Raw genomic sequence first — 20,098 nt, 5'->3', positions numbered from 1 at the left:
GTGTGTGACTCACTGCTGGCGAGTGGGTGGTCAGGTACCGAGGCTCATTTCACCAGAAGAGGAGATAATAACACACCGTCTATACATCTCCTTTCCCACTTTGGTTTGAAAATAGCCTGCGCCCCAGCTGTTAGTCATTAGGCCCAGTGGTGGAGGGGAGGGAGGAGGCTGCATCTGTCAGCCAGCAGATAAAGAGAGAAGTGGTGGGGGTGGGGGGGGGGGGGGCGAGTTTGAGGCGCCTCATTAATCACGGTATACTTTGCAGGGCTGTATGCAGAACGGTGTTGTTGGGAAATAAGATGCAAACATGCTGATGTTCCCTGGTGGTTGACTGAAGCGGAGGAATGGTTTCAGATTCAAGATGCTCTGATTTTATTCCAGCCACCTCCCCCCCTCACACAGTGGATTTTCTCTTTGCTTCGTATGCAGCGCTGACCTGAGGCCAAAAGACAGTCTGGGTCTGCTGTTTAACTTTTTGTCACACTGACCTGAATCCACCTCATCCTGTGGAAGGAAAGTGCTGATAAGCTCGGTGTATGAGAAACGTCTGAGGTCCTCTTTTTGTGTGACCTCATGATGACAGAGGGTTTTATTCAAGGCAGTAGACTGGGATTCACCTCCATCAGCAGTTCTCCATTATGTAAATCCCATTTATTATCATATTACCATTTATTATTATCCCAGTCCTAATTTTGACGTGGTGAACCCAGGACTTTAAAGGGTGTGATGAATACTTTTGTTGTTTTCATGGTGAAGAAGGTTCCCAAGTAGACAGCACCCACATATAAATACAAAATGAACTAGAGCTACACTCGGTAGAGCGCAGGCCTTCGCCAATGCCACATTTGCTTGTTGAAGCGAGTTAGCATTTTAGCCCTCAGCTCATGTAGACACTCACTAGCCTGTCTGGTAGCAACGTCACCGTGTGAAACACTGAACAGGGAGCGTCTCCATGGCAACAGGCGCTGCTCTCCTATAATCTCCATGAGGTGCCTCTCTCCTCCGCTTTGTATGGGACAGTTTTTTCACGTTTTTTTTGGGGGGGGGGGGGGGGGGTTATTTGGACACAATTCACTGTCGACGTCCCAAAATCTAATGGATTTGTCCTTTGATGAGGACAAATCATCCCTGAAGATTTCATGCAATCCGGGTTAATTGCAAAAAGTTTATTTACCAATAAATAAATACATGCAGAGAAAAATAACTTTCCACCCCAACCTCAGTTGGCAAAGGTTAAAAAATAAAAGATTTGAATCACAGAAAATTGCAACGTTTATGCAGAGGTTTAAAGAGACAGGGTGGCAGATAAATACCCTTCTAGGGTAGGAAAAGTGGGGAGTCACAGGAGTTTATTTTCCTCTCATGATCCCTTGAATGTTTTATAAGAAATCCTGTTAAAAGAAGATGGAGGATAAACTCTCTTCTTAAGCTGCACTTTTCATTACTGGATTTCTTTGTGATCAACTGAAATGAGCTCGAGAGCAAAACAAGTTTCTGTCTGTGTATAAGGAGCTTCTCCAGCTCTCTCGCTCTCTCTCCGTGAACGCGCACAGCAGGCTGGTATTACATGGGCGGACGCGGAGGCGCGGTCCCGCTGGTTTTTCCAGGAGCGTATAAAAGTGCGCATAAAACCGGCCGACCGGCGGATCTCTGCCTCTGCACCCTGAGACACCGGATCGGACCGGACCGGACCTGCCTGACACCGGGGATCGGAACATCTGATACATGTATGTTTTCTATTCAAAGCGCAGGACTGCAGCTTGTTTTCTTTTTTTCCATTGTTCAGAACCGCAGTGTTGCTTCTGTCAAGTTAGTTGAGCAGAAGAGAAGTTATCTGATGGACAGATGTTCTTGGAGGGTAATCAGGACCGAACACATTGTTCTAAACAAGTCAAACCGGTATTGATGCAGAGGCTTTGACAGCCTGCAGCTTCAGCTGTGTCACCAAGGTTACAACAATCTGAGCTTTATTAGGCTTCAACAGCTGCGCGCACCATTCCACCTCACTTTCAGCTCTTTTTTTTTTTATTATTTTTAATATTCATCTGAAGTATAATTGGTACTGTGAGGGGGTCGCCGACCGTTCATGGTGTTTGTCTCCACAAACAGAAACGACCAGACGCCCGGCTGGTTCCAGGAAATAAACCCTTCTGCAGACATCAGCGCCTGCTGTCACACCCAGGTAAGACCCGGAGATGAAGAGTAGTATTTGCCTTGCTTGCATGAAGCCTCGAAGCTGATGATCACACCGGCTCTGATTTGTACAAAGATTTCCAGGGAGATGAGCTGAATGCCGCCTCCTCTGAGCTGAAAGCTGGTTGGCTGCTCTGCTGTGATACTTTATATATTTCATTACTGTGTTAGGTTGTATGTTTCTTATCTGAAATATTTGGTTCTGTTTCCACCCCCACCCCCTCCCCCCTCCCCTGGTGTGTTCCTTCACTCGTGTTTCCTAGAGAGCCTTAGTCTCCACCGACCTGCCTTGCGTGGGATTGTAGAGTGGAGGAGCGTGGGTGGAGATTTGATGGGCTCATTGTAAGTGATGGGGGATTCAGTCTTCAACTGCTGTTATGTCCCACCCCACAATCCAGGCGAGGAGGAACCCCACAGGTCCAGGCGAGCAGAGACCATGGCCTCCCGCGGGGCTCAGGTCTCCCCAGACAAGCGCTTCCTCATCTTCTTCGACTTCGACGAGACCGTCGTGGACGAGACCAGCGACGACATGGTGGTGCAGGCCGCCCCGGGGCAGCACCTGCCCAACTGGCTGAAGGACACCTACCAGCTGGGCCGCTACAACGAGTACATGCAGCGCGTGCTGGCCTACCTGGCGGAGCAGGGCGTCACCGAGAGCGACATCCGCAGCATCATGGAGAAGATACCGGCCACCCCGGGCATGCTCAACCTCTTCCAGTACCTCCGCACCCGGTCCGCACAGGACTTCGAGGTGGTGCTGCTGTCGGACTCCAACACCTTCTTCATCGAGTCCTGGCTCCGCCGCGCCGGCGCGCGCCAGCTCTTCCACCGCGTCTTCTCCAACCCGGCCACCTTCAACAAGGACGGCCGGCTGGTGCTGCGGCCCTTCCACTCCCACGACTGCCTGCGCTGTCCGGAGAACATGTGCAAGCAGGTGGTGGTGCGGGACTACCTGGCCCGCAGGACGCAGGAGCGGGGCCGCCCCTACCAGAGGGTCTTCTACGTGGGGGACGGGGCCAACGACTTCTGCCCGGCGCTGTCCTTGGGTCCCCGGGACGTGGCTTTCCCACGGAGGGACTTCCCCATGCACAAGCTGATCACGGAGACCCACGAGGCCAGGCCCGGGGAGTTCAAGTGTGTCACGGTGCCCTGGGAGAACGCGGAGGAGGTGGTGCAGCGGCTGAGGGGTCTGGTGGCAGAGTAAAGCAGACGAGCTCACTCCTTTTCTTCATTGAATTGCCTCTAAAAAAAAAAAAAAAAAAGACTCCCGACCCTCTTCCTGATCCCTTATTTGCCAAAAACGTTCCAGAGAAGCGGAAGTCTTCCACGGCTGAGCCACAGCGACTTATCGAGGTTCAATATGAGGGCAGCTGACACGTTAATCATGTTCTCAGGTAAACAAACAAAGAAACAAAAAAAAAAATCCCCAGAAACTAATATTCAAGGCAATAAACCCACGTGTCCAGCCAGTAAACAGGAGATTAATGCTGTGTATGTGGCGTCCTATACCAGCACGTGCCTTCGCCTCTCAGGCGGTGGTCCGGAGGTCACGAGACACGCAGGTTAATGAATAATCATCTCAACTTTCACTCAGTGTGAAAAAAAAAAAACCAAAGCAAAAAAACGTGACAAATCTGATGCACATGCAGTCTGACGTGAGGAAGGTCACTCTAAATGAAAGCTTTAATTGTATTGTTTACAGCACTTGTGTAATAAATATCTGTGTGTGAGGGAAGGATTTACTTTGCATGTTAAACTGAGTCTTTAGGGAAATCATTGATTACAATATATCGTAAAGAATTATTTGCTCAATATAGCAGTATCAACCAACTGAGTGGCTGATGTAAACAAAGTGTGTTTTTCTTGCAAAACACATGATATTTTAAATTATAGTCTCAATGAAATAATTGGATTGCCATCTAATGGCAAAGGGCTCTGAAGTGGACCAAACTGGGAATTATTTCCGTTTTATTTTTTTGTGTTTTTTTGTGTTTCCTGTTTGTGTCATTTGTTCGTGTTTCTGTTTTGTCGTCATTGTGTAGGTTTGACCTACTAAAGAAATACGTACACCAGCAGGAATAAAGCCATCAACTGAACCTGTCTTTGTCTTTATATACAAACAAAGCACCAACATACATGACATGATCCTCCATCTCATGATTTATCTATTCTATCGTTGACACAGAAAATACAACTTTTTTTCAAACATGATACGTATTCCATATCGGCCTCAAGCACATTTATTTTAACACATTACTATACTAAATGTGCAGTTCTTTTAAGTTAAAAGAAATCAAGATGTTGACCTATTACAGGTAATCAATTTTTCCATTATTCCGTACTGATTAATTCAAACCTTCAGACCAATGTTTTCTTTTAAACATATTTCATATTTAAAAGATATTTTAATTTACAGTAAGTTCGTTTGACGATAATATGTAACAGGTGTTTACTGCCCCCTGGTGGCAACAAGGGTGGACAACATGGGGCGATACAAGTTCTCGACCATATTTGACTTGTGGAGAAATACATTATTTGCTCAATTTGAATGAATGCATGAATAGAAATAAATCATTTTTAATTCAACTTAGGACAGAAAGAAATCAATTGGCCTCCACATAAAAAAAACCTCCATGAAATAAGTGCACGCATTGTAAAAAGGTAAGTTAGGGGAATCTATTAAAGCTTAGACTGATGGTAATATAAAACCCCCGAGAACATTTTTTTATTGAAAATTATGAACCTAATTATAGGCTAATCAACAAAAGCAAACACATCATATGAGGATTTCCAGTTAATAAGCTTTTTAATAAATGTTTAATTACAGTGACAAATTGTTTTATGACTGATATGTTGATGATATTTATATAATAAGCAATACTTTTAATGCGTTATGTGAATATACTCAAGGGTAACATTCCATATGCAAATAGCATGCATACATATGTCACTGGAGTACATTCACATAACTAATTAAAATGATTGCTTATTATATAAATATCGTCAACATATTAGTCATTTTTACTTTTACTTTCAGAATGGTGTATAATTAACTTTATTCCAGAGCAGGTGATCGATAGTTTATGAAAGCAAGTAAAACCTAAAAGTAGAACTTTTAATTGTTCTGAGAAAAAAAAAAGAAAAGGCATGGTATACTCTACTAAAATAAGTCAATATATTTATTAAATGTATGGATTATGTCAGAATGGGAAAATAGAATCTGAATAGTTTCATTGTCATTATACAATGCATGATGAAATTGCTCATTACTTCTCTTTAATTAAAGATATATACAAATACAAATATAAGTATAAACAGAAATATATGTACAGTAATACAAATAAAGGTAAAAGCATAAAATGTATGAATGGGTAGCACGTTTTATGACAGTCCCGATATGCAAAGCTGCAGGTGAGAAATATGACTGTGTGTGTGTGCGCGCGTGTGTGTGTGTGTGTGTGTGTGTGTGTGTGTGTGTGTGTGTGTGTGTGTGTGTGTGTGTGTGTGTGTGTGTGTGTGTTAGTCAGTCTTTCGTTTTGTATGATATTCCTCTCAGTTAATGTTTTAGCCAACGCGTTGTTGGGTGCAGTATTTTCAATACCCCATAGGGGCACCAGTGAGCCGTCGCTGTTGTCGGTCTCACAGGCGAGGAAGAAAACCGGAACTAGCATTTCACGCGCATGGCGGTCTTTGGAGCACTATTTATCTTTTGAACACGAACAAAACTTCTGTCTTCATTAAAATTATATTCGTTCTCCGGATTGTAACAGCGCACAGGTACGTGTATTGAGCACCGGGCAGGATATAACTGAATGCAGCGAGGTCACTTTAATCACGTCTCAAAACAAGAACGAAACTCAAACGTTCATTCATTTCTCGGCTCGTTAGCAAGCTAGCATGCTAAATTTCCGTCCAGGCAGTCGTGAAAAAGGCTCAAATAAAGATGTTGTTTATCTTTACAAAGTCCACATGCGAATCCGACCTGCAGTGCAGACTTGATGGAAACGGAAATGTGGATGTTGATTAATTATAGTCAGACTTTGCGTGGTGTGCTACATGCAGTGTTAGCATTAGCTTGTGTTTAGCAATCTGAGGTTGTAACTTTGTTCACAGATTTGACAGGCTCATGATTGAAGTTTTATTAATATATTTACAGAGTTGTTCACAAGAAAAGACCATGCCGTTATTTAAATCAAAAGCAAGGACAAGAAAACAGTCCACTAAACTGAAAATGTTCATAGACAATTCAAACTAAGAGCAAAACTCAGACTTTAAAGACCTCGATAATAATTATATGTTTCATTTGTAGTGCACTTTATATTTAAAAAGTCGGTGCTGCAATGTGCCAATACATAGTAATTAAAATAATAAATTGATGGCTACTTATGGTAAAAATCTTTGATTTTGTTATGTTTGAATAATGATGAACTTTCATCTTTCCTCTCAGTTCGCTACGAGATGGACGCTGATTTGTATGATGAGTTTGGGAACTACATCGGTCCGGAGCTCGACTCTGAAGATGACGATGATGATCTGGATGCCGAGGACCGAGATGTTGATGAGGTGCTTTTCATATCCAGAGCCAACACTACTCTTTACTCTTTTGTGTTGTAGCCCTTTCTTCACGCTTCTCATACCCACCACCTTGTTTATCTTTTGCAGGGTGATGAGGATGATGACGATGAGCCTGCTGATGCTGACGATGACGCTCCTGGAATGGAGGTTGTGCTGCATGAGGACAAGAAGTACTACCCCACCGCAGAGGAGGTGTATGGTCCTGAGGTGGAAACAATTGTCCAGGAGGAAGACACACAACCTCTTACAGGTTAGAAATGGGAAGATTTAAGAAGGCATGGATCTCTGTGTTGTTCAAAGAAATGCATGTTTGTACTTAAATTGTGTTGTTTGGAATGAAAAGCTTCTGTAGAGGCAATGCAAACAGTGTCCATTGCTAAAAGCAGGATGAAGTTTTATCAAAGAATGAAAATCTTGTGTCAAAATGGAAATGGAATGATTGCTGAAGATGTAGAATCATAATTACCTTCGCCAAGGAGGTTATAATATCACCTGCATTGATTCGTCTGTCCGTCTGTTAACAAGATATTTTAAAAACTAATGAGCTAATCATCATAACAGTTAGTTCACAGGTGCATTTTGATCAAAGCAAGAGCCCGTTAAATTTTGGTCGAGATCCGAATCAAAATCATTGTTACGATAAAACATTTTCATTATGCAATATATTGTCTTGTCTTCTGTTCTTTCAAAGTATGACATAAAATCTCGTGATCACCAAACTAACTAAATAAATAAAGGCAGTTGATCTGCACGCGGAATATGTCTCCGCTTGTCGGAGGTAAGAAATTTCGGATTGCTTTTGTTTAATATACCATGCGTAGGACATGTGACAGTTTTCTGTTGTTTTAGTATTCAACATCTTGTACATTCAATTGATTGTGATGCAGGGCACTTAGGGGTCATCGCTAACATTTTCAATTTCGTTGCAGATCCTTAGTAGAAAATGAAATACTGTCATTTAAAAAGCTCCAGATTAAATATTTGAGTTGTAGATTGTATGTCGACAAGCTCGTAGCATATTCCTAGAAGTCAAGTCTTTGTACACACATTTTATAGTTGTACCATTTGTCATCAGCGCTTTCTTTCTGATTATTGTTTTTAGAGCCCATCATCAAGCCTGTGAGGAGCAAGCAGTTCACCCTGATGGAACAGGAATTGCCTGCCACTGTTTATGACATGGAGTGAGTAATCTGGATCGTCTCCTTTTTGTATGGACATGTGATCACACCACAGATGCCGGCGCTGAGCCTGAATCCAAATGAGTGAGCAGCAGCTCGCTCGTGGCCGTAAACTTCTGCTGTCGGTCTGCCTGCCCGCTCAAGCTGCGATGTCTGTTCTCTCTCGACAGATTTCTGGCCGATCTGATGGACGGACCCGAGCTGATCCGTAACGTCACGCTCTGTGGTCACCTTCACCACGGCAAGGTTAGAGATGCCTTCTGGCCGCCTCTGGCTCGGTCTGCGCGTTCCTCATCGGAGCAGGGCTTGTTTATCGGCAGGCTGCCACAGAGAGCATGTGTTCCTCAGATGAAAGTTTTAGCAGGAGAGAGATTTCTGGAAACTATGCTAATGACATGGCTGCATTTGAAGCTGTTCCGTGGCTCACAGGGAACTAATGAATGCATTTTTCATTCAGACCTGTTTCGTGGACTGCCTGATTGAACAGACACACCCGGAAATCAGGAAGAGAGACGATGTGGATGTGAGTGTTACGTGGTACTTATTAATATCTTTGTCATTCTGCATCCTGAAACCAGAGACTAACTCATGTTTTAAAACCTTTTCAGCTGCGGTACACAGACATCCTCTTTACAGAGCAGGAGGTGAGTAATGACAAGATGGACACGTCTTCAAATATCGGCTTTAGTTCATTAACCGGCTTTAATCCTTTTGAAGGGGTTTATCATCATGAATGAGTTTCTTCAATGTTCCCTGTGTATTTTCCACAGAGAGGTGTCGGCATCAAAAGCACGCCTGTCACGATGGTCCTGCCCGACTCCAGAGGAAAATCCTACCTCTTCAACATCATGGATACACCAGGTGCTTACGTTGTTTACTAAATGCTCATATTGATGTTTGGCTCTCAGGTTGGCTGATCCTCTCTAATTCAGATGATCTGATCGTCTCTCTGTGGGATTGTCAGTACCTGATAGCAGGATGGGGCGTAGTTTGGTAAAATTATGGCTAATTTCTACCTGGTGTAGCTGCGGTGCAGCTGAACATAAGAAGTGGAACTATATCATTGTTCAACATTTTCTTTGATGTTTGTTACTTTTTCTGTGTCTCATTTCTTTTCTGCCGCCATCAGATATGATGAAATGTTAGGGAAATGAATGTTCTGTCATCAACATGAGATGTTTCATCTTTAAAGTGACCAGAGTCACTGATCGAAGCTTCTCGTTTGGGTCGATCTGCGTTTGGTCTATCATCACAAAATGATTAAAAATACACCCAAGCTTACTTTGCTCCTTGAGCAGCATTTGCTGTAAAACTGATGTCCATGTTTGACTCTCCCTCAAAGGTCATGTGAATTTCTCTGATGAGGTCACATCAAGCATCCGCATCTCGGACGGCGTCGTCCTCTTTATAGACGCGGCCGAAGGAGTGAGTGGCTTTCTTTAAAGTTTTGTCTCTCGAACCAACATATCGTTTTAAGACATTTGTATAATGTCGGGGTGTTTCTGTACCTTCATGCCAGGTGATGCTGAACACAGAACGTCTGATCAAACACGCCGTGCAGGAGCGCATGGCCATCACCATCTGCATCAACAAGGTGGACCGGCTGATTGTGGAGCTCAAGCTGCCTCCAACGGACGCTTATTATAAACTGCGCCACATCGTGGACGAGGTCAATGGTTTGCTCAGGTAACACTGGATTCTTTTTTATTTTATTAATGAATGAAAGCATTTCCTCACTGGCTGTGGTTTGTGACTTGTGATTTCTGTTTTTGTTCAGCACTTACTCCACAGACGAGAACTTGGTGGTGTCGCCGCTGCTTGGAAACGTTTGCTTCGCCAGCTCTCAGTACAGCATCTGCTTCACCCTGGGCTCCTTCGCAAAGATCTACTCAGACACTTATGGTGAGATATCCACTTCTTTTTAGAAACAGTCCTACATTACAAGCGTCTTGCGTTTCCCTGACGTCTCTTTGTCTTCAGGTGACATCAACTATAACGAGTTCGCCAAGAGGCTGTGGGGAGACATTTACTTCAACCCGAAAACGTGAGCAGCTGATCAGGATTTCAGCCGTCCTCGTGTCTCCTCATGTCTTAACGCAGCTTTACCGTACAGTCATTTTCTTCTCTTCTCCTTCCAGTCGAAAGTTCACCAAGAAAGCCCCCAGTAGTAACTCTCAGCGCAGCTTTGTGGAATTTGTCTTGGAGCCTCTCTACAAGATCCTCTCACAGGTAAGACACGTCTCCTATCTTTTTTCTCTTTAGCTCTTTTTTTTTTTTTTTAACGAGGCAGCACGGCAAGCTCAATTCCCCTTTCTCTCGTCAGGCTCCAAATAAACTTGCAAAGCTCGTTGTGTAATCCCTCCCCAAATCCTCTTTGTGCCTAGGTGGTTGGGGATGTGGACACTTCGCTGCCCCGAGTTCTGGATGAGCTGGGGATCCACCTGACTAAAGAAGAGCTGAAGCTGAACATCAGACCTCTGCTGAGACTCGTCTGTAACCGTTTCTTTGGGGAGTTCACAGGTATGCCTCAGTTATTTTCTCTTACTTTGCTGTCTTCATTTCTTTTGACTGTTTCGCCAGATTCTTTTAGCAGTTGTTCCTGCTCATTATTGCAGTCTATATAAATCCATGTTGTATCATTCATAAGTAAAAATCCCATCATTATCATTGCGAAAACATTCCAAACAGTTCACAACTTAGACATGAAGCGTCTGTCCTTTGCTTTGTTTAAATTTGACCTTTGACCTTCTTCGTGCAGGTCTTGTGGACATGTGCGTGCAACACATCCCCTCACCTCAAGAGGGCGCACGGAACAAGATAGAGCACACCTACACTGGAGGTCTTGACTCTGACTTGGGGGAGGCGATGGCAGAGTGTGATCCTGATGTGAGTCGAGTGGAAATGCTTTTAAAAAAAGAGAGAAAGAGAGAGAGAACATCCACTATAATGTTCGGTTGGAAGACGATCCAGTTTACTCCTAATGGCTCTTTGTAGCCGATAATGTCCGTCCAGCTGCTCTTACAAATGAAACCAAAATGGTTTTTGTATTTCCATAAATAAAGTCGTGTTTTTAATGTCTTTTTCAAACTGGTTGTTTCCTGCTGTCGTCATGCGCATGTCGTCCCTCTCAGGGCCCCTTGATGTGCCACACCACCAAGATGTACAGCACGGAGGACGGCGTTCAGTTTCATGCGTTCGGCCGGGTGCTGAGTGGGACCATCCAGGCCGGGCAGCCCGTCAAGGTTTTAGGAGAAAACTACACGCTGGAGGACGAGGAGGACTCGCAGGTCTGCACCGTGGGCCGTCTCTGGATATCCGTTGCCAGGTATGTCCCCCAGAGTCATTTCACTAATGTCTGTGTCGAACGTCATTCACTTTTTAAAGGTACAATGATTCCTTTCTCTGCTTCAGATACCAGGTGGAAGTGAATCGAGTGCCTGCTGGCAACTGGGTTCTTATCGAAGGTTGTGATCAGCCGATTGTCAAAACTGCCACAATCACAGAGCCCAGAGGAAATGAAGAGGTGACAGATTAATGTGGTGGTGGTGGGGAAGCTCGGTAATATCAAAGGAAAACTGCCTCGACAAGCCAGCTTGGCTGTAAATCTTTCATTCTGTGTGGCAGGCTCAAATTTTCCGTCCTTTGAAGTTCAACACGGCATCAGTTATTAAAATCGCAGTGGAGCCAGTCAACCCGTCAGAGCTGCCCAAAATGTTGGACGGACTGAGGAAGGTCAACAAGAGCTACCCGTCTCTCACCACAAAGGTACGCCACGCTGCCTCACGCCAGTACAATCTCTGAGTGGATCAGAAAAAGCAGGGATAAAAACATGAAATATGCCACTTTAACAGATTTTGATCTTTTGCTAATAAGTTTGAATTAAAGGGACTAATATCTTTTGTGCTTCAGGTGGAAGAGTCCGGAGAACACGTGATATTGGGGACCGGAGAGCTTTACCTCGACTGCGTTATGCACGACTTGAGGAAGATGTACTCCGAGATCGACATTAAAGTAATTTTCCTTTCTTGCTGTGAGAGGTGACGCTGTATTTATAGAACATAACGGTCAAAGCAAATGGAAAAAAGACATTTAAGATTGTGTTTGACTGCAGTCCAGCTGAAGGTTGGAATTGTATTCAAGCGTTTCCTGTTTTTTGTCGGCAGGTCGCCGATCCAGTTGTGACGTTTTGTGAGACCGTTGTGGAGACGTCGTCTCTGAAGTGCTTCGCCGAGACGCCCAACAAAAAGTGAGTCGTGAACTTGGAATAACTCCGATCCAATCTGGTTAAAGCATATGCTTCTCCCTTTTTCATTCTCTCCTCGGTTCAACGACTGGTGTTTTATCATATCCGACTCAAACTCTTAATTAGACGGTTAGTTTGATGTGGAGGACTTCTATTTGTGCGCTGTTGGGAGTCCCTGTCAGAGTCCGTCCTCCCCTCTGGCCCAGTGTCTCCCTGACCGGCAGTGACTGACTGATGGACGTGTGATGTGATTGACAGGAATAAGATCACCATGATCGCCGAGCCCCTGGAGAAAGGGTTGGCCGAGGACATCGAGAACGAGGTGGTGCAGATCACATGGAACAGGTACGAAGTCGAACACGCCGCCGTCATCAGTGTAGAAGTTTAAATCAAGTGACTTCTTGTTGAATGTGCCTGTAGATTCCCCCTCAGTATCACCAGGCTTATTAATTAATTACTCTATAATTCATTGCCAATCTGACTGAATCAATCATTCTCATTTACTCGTTAACAGGGATCAATGAGCACACAGGTAATGATGATGATTGGCTCTTTAATGAGGCTGAAATGGAAGAATGTAGAGAAATGTAGAAAAAAACCTGTTAATTGCAGGAATGATTGATTACGTGATGCTACTTTTAAACGTTTAGGTTTGCTCCTTTAACAGCTTGTTTAAAATACGAATCGCTCTGGATAGTTCCTGAAGAGTCTTATGTTTTCCCAACTTTTGTTTTTATTATGGACGTGGAAGTGAAGGTACGGTGGCCCGGAGGCAAAAGTCACAATGTGAACAAACCCTTTGCAACTTAACTGCAAAAGCCACAACTCCAGTGCCGTGGAGATATTTAAATTGATGAAAGCACGATCAGCAGCCATGACGAGAATGTCACCCCTCCTCTTTTGCCCCTCCTGTCGGGATGGTTTTAGGCCGCGGTATGAAAGCTATATGATACAGCTTTACTCAATAATATGAGAACTGACATCTGTCTCTTTCGATTTTGAACCAAAGTGAAGCACACGGCTGTGTGCGCTGAGTAAAGCCGGCTTCCTGTATTGATTGGTTCACTCTCTGTAATTGAGTCGTGCGTTGAAAGCGTGCGCGTGTTCTCCGGCGGAGTGTGTGTTGTTGTGCCCGAGCGTTGCGTCGTGTCGCTGCGAGGCCCTCTGGACCCAGCGGTGCCGGAGGACTGACACACTTCACACGTTAAACCCTTCGCTCTCCTCCTCTTCCATTAACCCCTCCACCTATTCAATCGACCAATCACCTCGATGCGAAGCGAAGGCTTCCCGCTCACCTGGTTGCTGTTTTGTTTCCTCGCCGCAGGAAGAAGCTGGGAGAGTTTTTCCAGACCAAGTACGACTGGGATCTGCTGGCCGCCAGGTCCATCTGGGCCTTCGGGCCCGACACAACAGGACCAAACATCCTCGTCGACGACACGCTGCCGTCTGAGGTGGGCTCTTTTTTTCTTTTCTTTTTTGCTTTTGAGCAACTTGTGTGAATCACAAGTGACTGGTCTGTTTGTGCAATAACTGAAGATGTTTCAGGGTGTTTGTCTCTTCTAATATTTGCCCAATAATGTGGTGGTCAGTGTCTCTTCTGCCTCACAAACTGTGATACTAGAAGATATCAGGTTTTTTTTTTTAAACTGATACAGAATAAATGGTCGTTGAAAGATGAACTAATCAATAGTTTGTTTGTCACTGCGATCTGAGGTTTGTCTCTTTATTCTTAAAGCAACATCTCAAATGGAAAATGAAATGCTGCTTTAGTGCAAAACCATATTTCTAACAATCCCAACAGGGTTGGACTTCAAACCTCCCAGATATTTCGACTCAAAAAGATCCAATGTAGTTTAAGCTGTGGGAGCTGATGGCTCGTCCTCCCACACTTTGAAGACCCCGCTACTCCACAATAAATGAGTAGGGAAATATTTTCAGCTGTAACTTTGCACACAGCTGCTTTCAAGTAATTATCTTAAATATAAGATAAAGTGGAGATTTTTCTAAAAGTTTCTCTTTTTCTCTTTGAATGACTTCGATTAATCAGGAGTTAAAATGGGGGAGGATTTATTACCCGATCATGAGTCATTAACTTCTGATGACTCAGTCAAAGGACGTTTACACTTTGACATGAACATCAAGAGACCGTGGAATGGACGTGACATACATGGAAGACGTCAGGATCTAACAGATGATGCAGATGTAGAACCTCTTGTGTTTGTCGTTCAGGTGGACAAGGCGCTGCTCGGCTCGGTCAAAGACAGCATCGTCCAGGGTTTCCAGTGGGGCACCAGGGAAGGACCGCTGTGTGACGAGCGTGAGTCCGATCCCCCCCATCCTCTCACTTCACAACATTTCATCAAACTTTGAGTCTGGCCTTCATTCCCGTCTCGTCTGTCCCGCCTCCAGCCATCAGAAACGTGAAGTTTAAGATCCTGGACGCCGTCATCGCTCAGGAGCCGCTCCACCGAGGAGGAGGTCAGGTCATCCCCACCGCCAGGAGGGTCGTCTACTCCGCCTTCCTCATGGTGAGCTCACCGCAGCTCCTCCAGACTCGCCCGCACTTCCTTTAATGTTCCATTACTGTGATTGCAGTTTGCCTGCGTGCACTTTTTTTGAATTGCAAAGTGTCAATATTTTGGCGGCTTTCCTCGTCTTGTTTTGCTGCTGTGGAGCTTTTATCATAAATCTGTTGGGTTGGCTCTATGTGGGATCTGCACATTGTTTCCCCGGGCTTTTGTCTTTGCAGTAATAAGTACTTTCTCTCATGTCGCAGGCCACGCCGAGGTTAATGGAGCCGTATTACTTTGTGGAGGTTCAGGCCCCAGCCGATTGTGTATCTGCGGTTTACACCGTTCTGGCACGGAGGAGGTTTGTCGTCTTCCCTGAAGAAATATATGGGGGGTGGGGCGGGGAGAGAAAGAGATTTTATCCAAGCATTTTGTCTATGCTTATCTTCTTTCCAGAGGTCACGTCACGCAGGACGCCCCGATTCCAGGCTCCCCTCTCTACACCATCAAAGCCTTCATCCCAGCCATCGACTCCTTCGGCTTCGAGACTGACCTGCGCACACACACCCAGGGTCAGGCCTTCGCTCTGTCCGTCTTCCACCACTGGCAGGTGAGATTTCAACACACAGAAGGAAAGACAATTTAGGAAATTATTATAAAACCATTGGTGCTGATCCCGACCTGTACAGGGCAAACAGACAGACAATCACACACACGTTCACCACGACAGGCAATTTTAGAGTCAAACACAGGCGTTTTAGTTCTGTGACTGTTAAAATCAACAAGATAAAACAGATTGAACTACTCTCCTTTAATTAATAAACAAACCAACAGAAAACCCAAAGTCTTAGTTTCTTTTTAAACTTATATGTTTAATTTTCGAATAGTAACCATGTGATTCATTTTCCTGTATGAAGAATATTTCAAATAAACTACATAAAATTCACTGTAGACTTTTAACACGCGTAGAACTCTTTCGGGATTAAACTTCAGATTGAAAGGTTTAAAAATGAATTCACCTTTAAAAGTGACAAACCAGATTATTTTGGGCACTAATGAGCAAAATTACACACTTGGAAAATTCTCCTAATGACCCAAAATTACTTCTCAGTTACAGTCGTGTAAGTATTTGTAATTAGTTTCCCCTGGACGAGCGCGCGGCATAATTGATCTACTTGCACTGTTATGTGAGACTTTACGTTCGCTGCCTTTATTTAAAACGTCTTTAATCTGCTTTAAGCGCTTGGCCCAGACGTGGAGCTCTTCCAGGGTTGAGTTACTGAGCAGCCGTTAGAAGTGATGAAAGAAACAGTTCCTGTTCACCGGCAGCGGCTTCCTTTAATCTGATCCCAATGAATTCTGAATGGAAAAACTGGGGATTCTTTTGGTGCGTGAATGTGGATTTGTCATCGTCCCGTCACCCACACACTGTAACACCCTGGCAGCTTGTGCAGCAGAGTGACCGACCTCGTGCGCACGTCTGCCACTCTCCACTAAACCGAGCCGAGTGTCGAGTCGTTACGCTTTAAGCGCGGCGGGCGCTCTCCCTCGGTCGAACCCGACGCCTGTCGGCATGCGCGCTGTGCAGGGGCCGCGTCGGTGGAAATTAACGCCACTTAGGGCCGATTAATACATTAATGCTACGCGGCAGAGAAATAAAAGTGTCTCCGCCATGCAAATATTTAATGTTGTATCTGTCTCGCTGGCGGTTTCTGCCCCCCGGGGGTGAAAATACAACTGTTTGACAAGACGGCGGCCATGAATTATTTATTCAACATGCTTGTCCAAACACTGGGAAATGGAAAGATGTATTACAGTTAGAGTGATCCTTTGGGGACATGAAAAATGAATGGAAGACGGAATAACACATGGCTGCCTCCGTTACGGCGGCATCTTGTTTTTTTTTTCTCCGCCTTCTATTCTTTTAACCTCAATTTGACAATTTAGCGCCTCAGATTTCCTTTGGGAGAAATCCTGCATTTCTTATGTTTCATCAGCAGAAAAATGTCGTTTAGCTTTGACGCCCCGTCACCGCGGTGATTTATTATATCCGTACGGCGCGGCAGCGCTTGTTCCCAGAAGCCTCCCCCGGCACGTCGCTCTAATCACTCTGACCGTCCATCCTGGGATTAGTCTTTAAAGAGCCGCCGTGGAGCCCGAGCCCGATACCATCGACGCTCTGGATCCTCTCTCCGCCGACTCGGCTTCTGACAGCAGTGATCTCCGAGCACTTATTGATCCCGCCCCGCCAGACAATCACACAGCCCCGAATCCTCTCGTTTGTCCCATTAAAGTCCAGCGGCTGCCCCCTCCCCCCCCCCCCATTAGTTCCATCATGTACCGCCAGTATCGGCGTATTAACGTAACTGCCTTGACTTGCAGTTGTTAGCAGCTTTTGCCAAACTATAGAATTGAGCTGGAGACGACTTATCTAGTCCCCACCCACCCACCCGCCCCTCCCCCATTTATTTAACTTCCAATTGAACTAACGAGCGCTCCCCTCGGCGGCGCTCAGCGGATCCGACACGTATCCATGACAGTGAGGCCGCTCTGTGAAGGTCGCACTATGAGCCTCCTTATAACATAATGGATTTAGTGAATCACTTTAAAAGCCCGCCAACACGTACTTCTTCCCGCTCGCGCCGCGTTGGCGACACACGCACACCGAGGGGGCGGCGGCGGCGCCCGCCAGGTTGTTTTCCTCATCAGGTTGATGGACGTGCGCCTGAGTCAGTAAACGCGCTCGCAGCTGAATCAGATATTTGAGGAAAGGTTGAGGCCACCGTCGGAAGTGTCCACTCAGCTTGTTAACGCTCAGAAGTTTGACGGCTCTCATGTTGTCACATTACTGCGCCTGGCCGCAAACCAGCGGGAGGAATTCTTCGGGTGACCGGCTGCCGTTTGCTTCCCTTTCTTGATTTTTCTCCCCGGTTTTGCTTTCAGATTGTGCCCGGCGACCCCCTGGACAAGAGCATTGTGATCAGGCCCCTGGAGCCTCAGCCCGCCCCCCACCTGGCCAGAGAGTTCATGATCAAGACCCGACGGCGCAAGGTGACGCAGCTGACGACTAATGAACATATTTCCCCATATTTCTCACAAATCCTTGCAGATATCATTTTTAGGCGCTTTTCCACGAGCTCCTACTCAGCCTTACTCGACTTGACTCTCAGTTCAGCCTCTGTTGTTTCCCATTACAATATCGTACGACCACGGCATGGGCGGAGTTGTTGGACCCCCCCCAATCATGCAAAAGTAATCACCCCAATATGATGCACAGTGAGCATGCATTGGAAATCAGCTCAAATACTAAATCAAATAGTATATATTTGTATATGTTTATTAATAAAATTACAAAATGTAGATTGTTACAATCGGGCTTCACTGACCGGTGTTTCGGTTTCACTGGTGCCCCTGTTAACTGGTGACTTCTGTCACCAGCCCTTAGTATCAGCTGATGTTAAAATAAGACGAACAAGTGGTTCCATACTTTAATGGAAATGTGGTTAAACGTCATTCGCCAGGACAGCTACGGATTTTGGTCGGGTTTTTAACATCTGTTGTGAAAAGGGGACGCTCGAAGTCACCAGTTAACAGTGAAACTAGTTAATCCAAAACACCTCCTGATAGTCGTAGCGGGTTGCTCCATGGAGCTCCTGAATCCTCTGGTTGGCCACCAGACAAAGAAATCCGGCTGCACACTGTCGCTGCTCCACAAGGGTTTATTTTTATGCATCTTTCTCTGTTTGTCAGCATTTGTCTTGTGATCGGTTTAAAAACAATGACGGGGTCACAACCATAGAATCAAACTCGGTCGAGTCATTAAAGGTTAAAAACTGCATTTGTGAAACAGTTTTTCTTTGTTTTACAGGGTCTGAGTGAAGATGTGAGCATCAGCAAGTTCTTCGACGATCCCATGTTGTTGGAGCTGGCCAAACAAGACGTGGTGCTCAACTATCCCATGTGAGACACCAAAACCTCCACGAGTCAAACCGCAGGCTGTTTCACCACAAAACAGGGTTTAATATGGACTGTGATTATAATGGCTTCTCGTCACGTTTGTATCGGCCTGATTGAACTACAACGTTTAACGTTCGGATGGACTTAATGAGGTTTTTAAAAAAATTATGTTGGGTTTTTTTTCCTCTTGTATTGTTATTTTTATATGTACAAACTCATTGTTTTTGTAGAATACGATAAACAAAACAAAAAGCCATTGGGTTTTGAAACTCATGTAGGTCTGAATTAAAGATGTGATGACACACGGACGTTCCGATGCTTTCTGCTGATTCTCCGCCGCCGCAGCAACTCCACTTTAGAGAAATTGACATTTAGATGAAATGTGTCTGCGGGACGAGGCGAGTGCTAAGTTGGAGCACGCTGTGATTGATTGGCGTGTCTGTCCGGGACTCAGTGTGGGTGGTGACTGATGGACGGGCGGCGGGATGGTTGGAGGCAGCCGCAGAGGAAGCAAAGGTTAAGGGCACATGGCTGCATATGGGAAAGGGGGAGGGGAGGGGGGGGGGATGAAAAGGGAAACAGAAAGAATGATGCGGCACATCAAAGCAGACAGATGTCATTAAAGTACACGTTTGCTCTTTCTGCTCGTTCGAGTGCAGCGAAGACAAACGTTTCCACTTGTTTTGATCACGTCCACTTTAGTTTCTTTATTCATTCACAACAATTTTGTACGTTTTGATTTTTTTTTTTTTAAGTGTCATTAATGAACCTATTTAAATTTACAGTTACAAAGAAGAAATGTGGTTGTGGTCATGAAAGCAGCAACCAGGAGATTAGAGAAAACGTCTACATTGCATGTTATGTAAAGATCCACACAAGTCTTACATAATCTGAAGACGAATATATTTTTTTTTACACATATGTACACACTCTTGTTACAGTTGAACTTAATGAGTCCATCTGGAGGTTTAACCTGAAGAAAGACTAATAATAGTGAAATAAAAAGCAAGTCAACAGATGGGATCACCACAAGCTGGTTTATCACATGCGAGGCTTACGCAGATTATATGTATTTATATATATTTATTTAAATTTTATGAATTAAACCGTGCCAAATTTGTAAAACAAAAAAATTTAATATAGAGAAAGATAAAACCATGAGAAAGAAACTTAGTTGTAATTTCTGAAATACTCATTAAAATGTGATCGTTTGACAGCTTTAACTGTTATTCTGTAATGTAGACTTGGTGAATCTAAACTTGCGTCTCTTGATGGACCGATTTCTTTTCCTGCTAAATCCACAGTGGAGAGGTGAGTTATGTTGCAGAAAATCTATCTGATGGAAAAGTTATGTGAGGAAACAAGATCAGGACGAGCAATTTTATTCCACTGATTGCCTTTAAATAAAGTGAATTTTGGGAGGTTTGGTTGGGGGGGGGGAA

At 44.7% G+C, this 20,098-nt stretch overlaps 2 protein-coding genes across 3 annotated transcripts; both read left to right on the top strand.

Annotated features, from left to right (window-relative positions):
• Positions 1-1,313: 1,313 nt before the first annotated feature.
• phospho1 (phosphoethanolamine/phosphocholine phosphatase 1) lies at positions 1,314-3,495 on the top strand. 2 transcript variants are annotated; one of them, XM_080488574.1, is made up of 3 exons: positions 1,314-1,727; positions 2,110-2,182; positions 2,592-3,495. In XM_080488574.1, exon 3 carries the CDS (start codon positions 2,630-2,632, stop codon positions 3,395-3,397), a length of 768 nt encoding a protein of 255 aa, XP_080344700.1. In that variant the 5' UTR covers positions 1,314-1,727; positions 2,110-2,182; positions 2,592-2,629; the 3' UTR covers positions 3,398-3,495. The 2 variants fall into 2 exon arrangements, with proteins under 2 accessions (XP_080344700.1, XP_080344699.1); XM_080488573.1 differs by having other exon boundaries at positions 1,588-1,727; positions 2,457-3,495.
• A 2,332-nt stretch (positions 3,496-5,827) lies between these two features.
• Positions 5,828-18,969, top strand: eftud2 (elongation factor Tu GTP binding domain containing 2). Its single transcript, XM_080486936.1, has 28 exons — positions 5,828-5,970; positions 6,641-6,756; positions 6,856-7,018; positions 7,871-7,949; positions 8,117-8,192; positions 8,404-8,469; positions 8,555-8,590; positions 8,717-8,807; positions 9,289-9,371; positions 9,466-9,632; positions 9,724-9,848; positions 9,927-9,990; positions 10,085-10,175; positions 10,331-10,466; positions 10,705-10,832; positions 11,078-11,271; positions 11,358-11,469; positions 11,571-11,711; positions 11,856-11,957; positions 12,110-12,192; positions 12,448-12,534; positions 13,514-13,640; positions 14,419-14,506; positions 14,599-14,717; positions 14,966-15,060; positions 15,156-15,309; positions 17,643-17,750; positions 18,568-18,969. Exons 2-28 carry the CDS (start codon positions 6,652-6,654, stop codon positions 18,661-18,663), a joined length of 2,916 nt encoding a protein of 971 aa, XP_080343062.1. The 5' UTR covers positions 5,828-5,970; positions 6,641-6,651; the 3' UTR covers positions 18,664-18,969.
• The last annotated feature ends 1,129 nt before the right edge of the window (positions 18,970-20,098 follow it).

Source organism: Lipophrys pholis (genome assembly GCF_963383615.2).
Source record: "Lipophrys pholis genome assembly, chromosome: 19".
NCBI classification, from domain to species: Eukaryota; Metazoa; Chordata; class Actinopteri; order Blenniiformes; family Blenniidae; genus Lipophrys; species Lipophrys pholis.
Note: the sequence above shows the minus strand (reverse complement) of the source record. Positions and strands in the feature narration are given on the sequence as shown.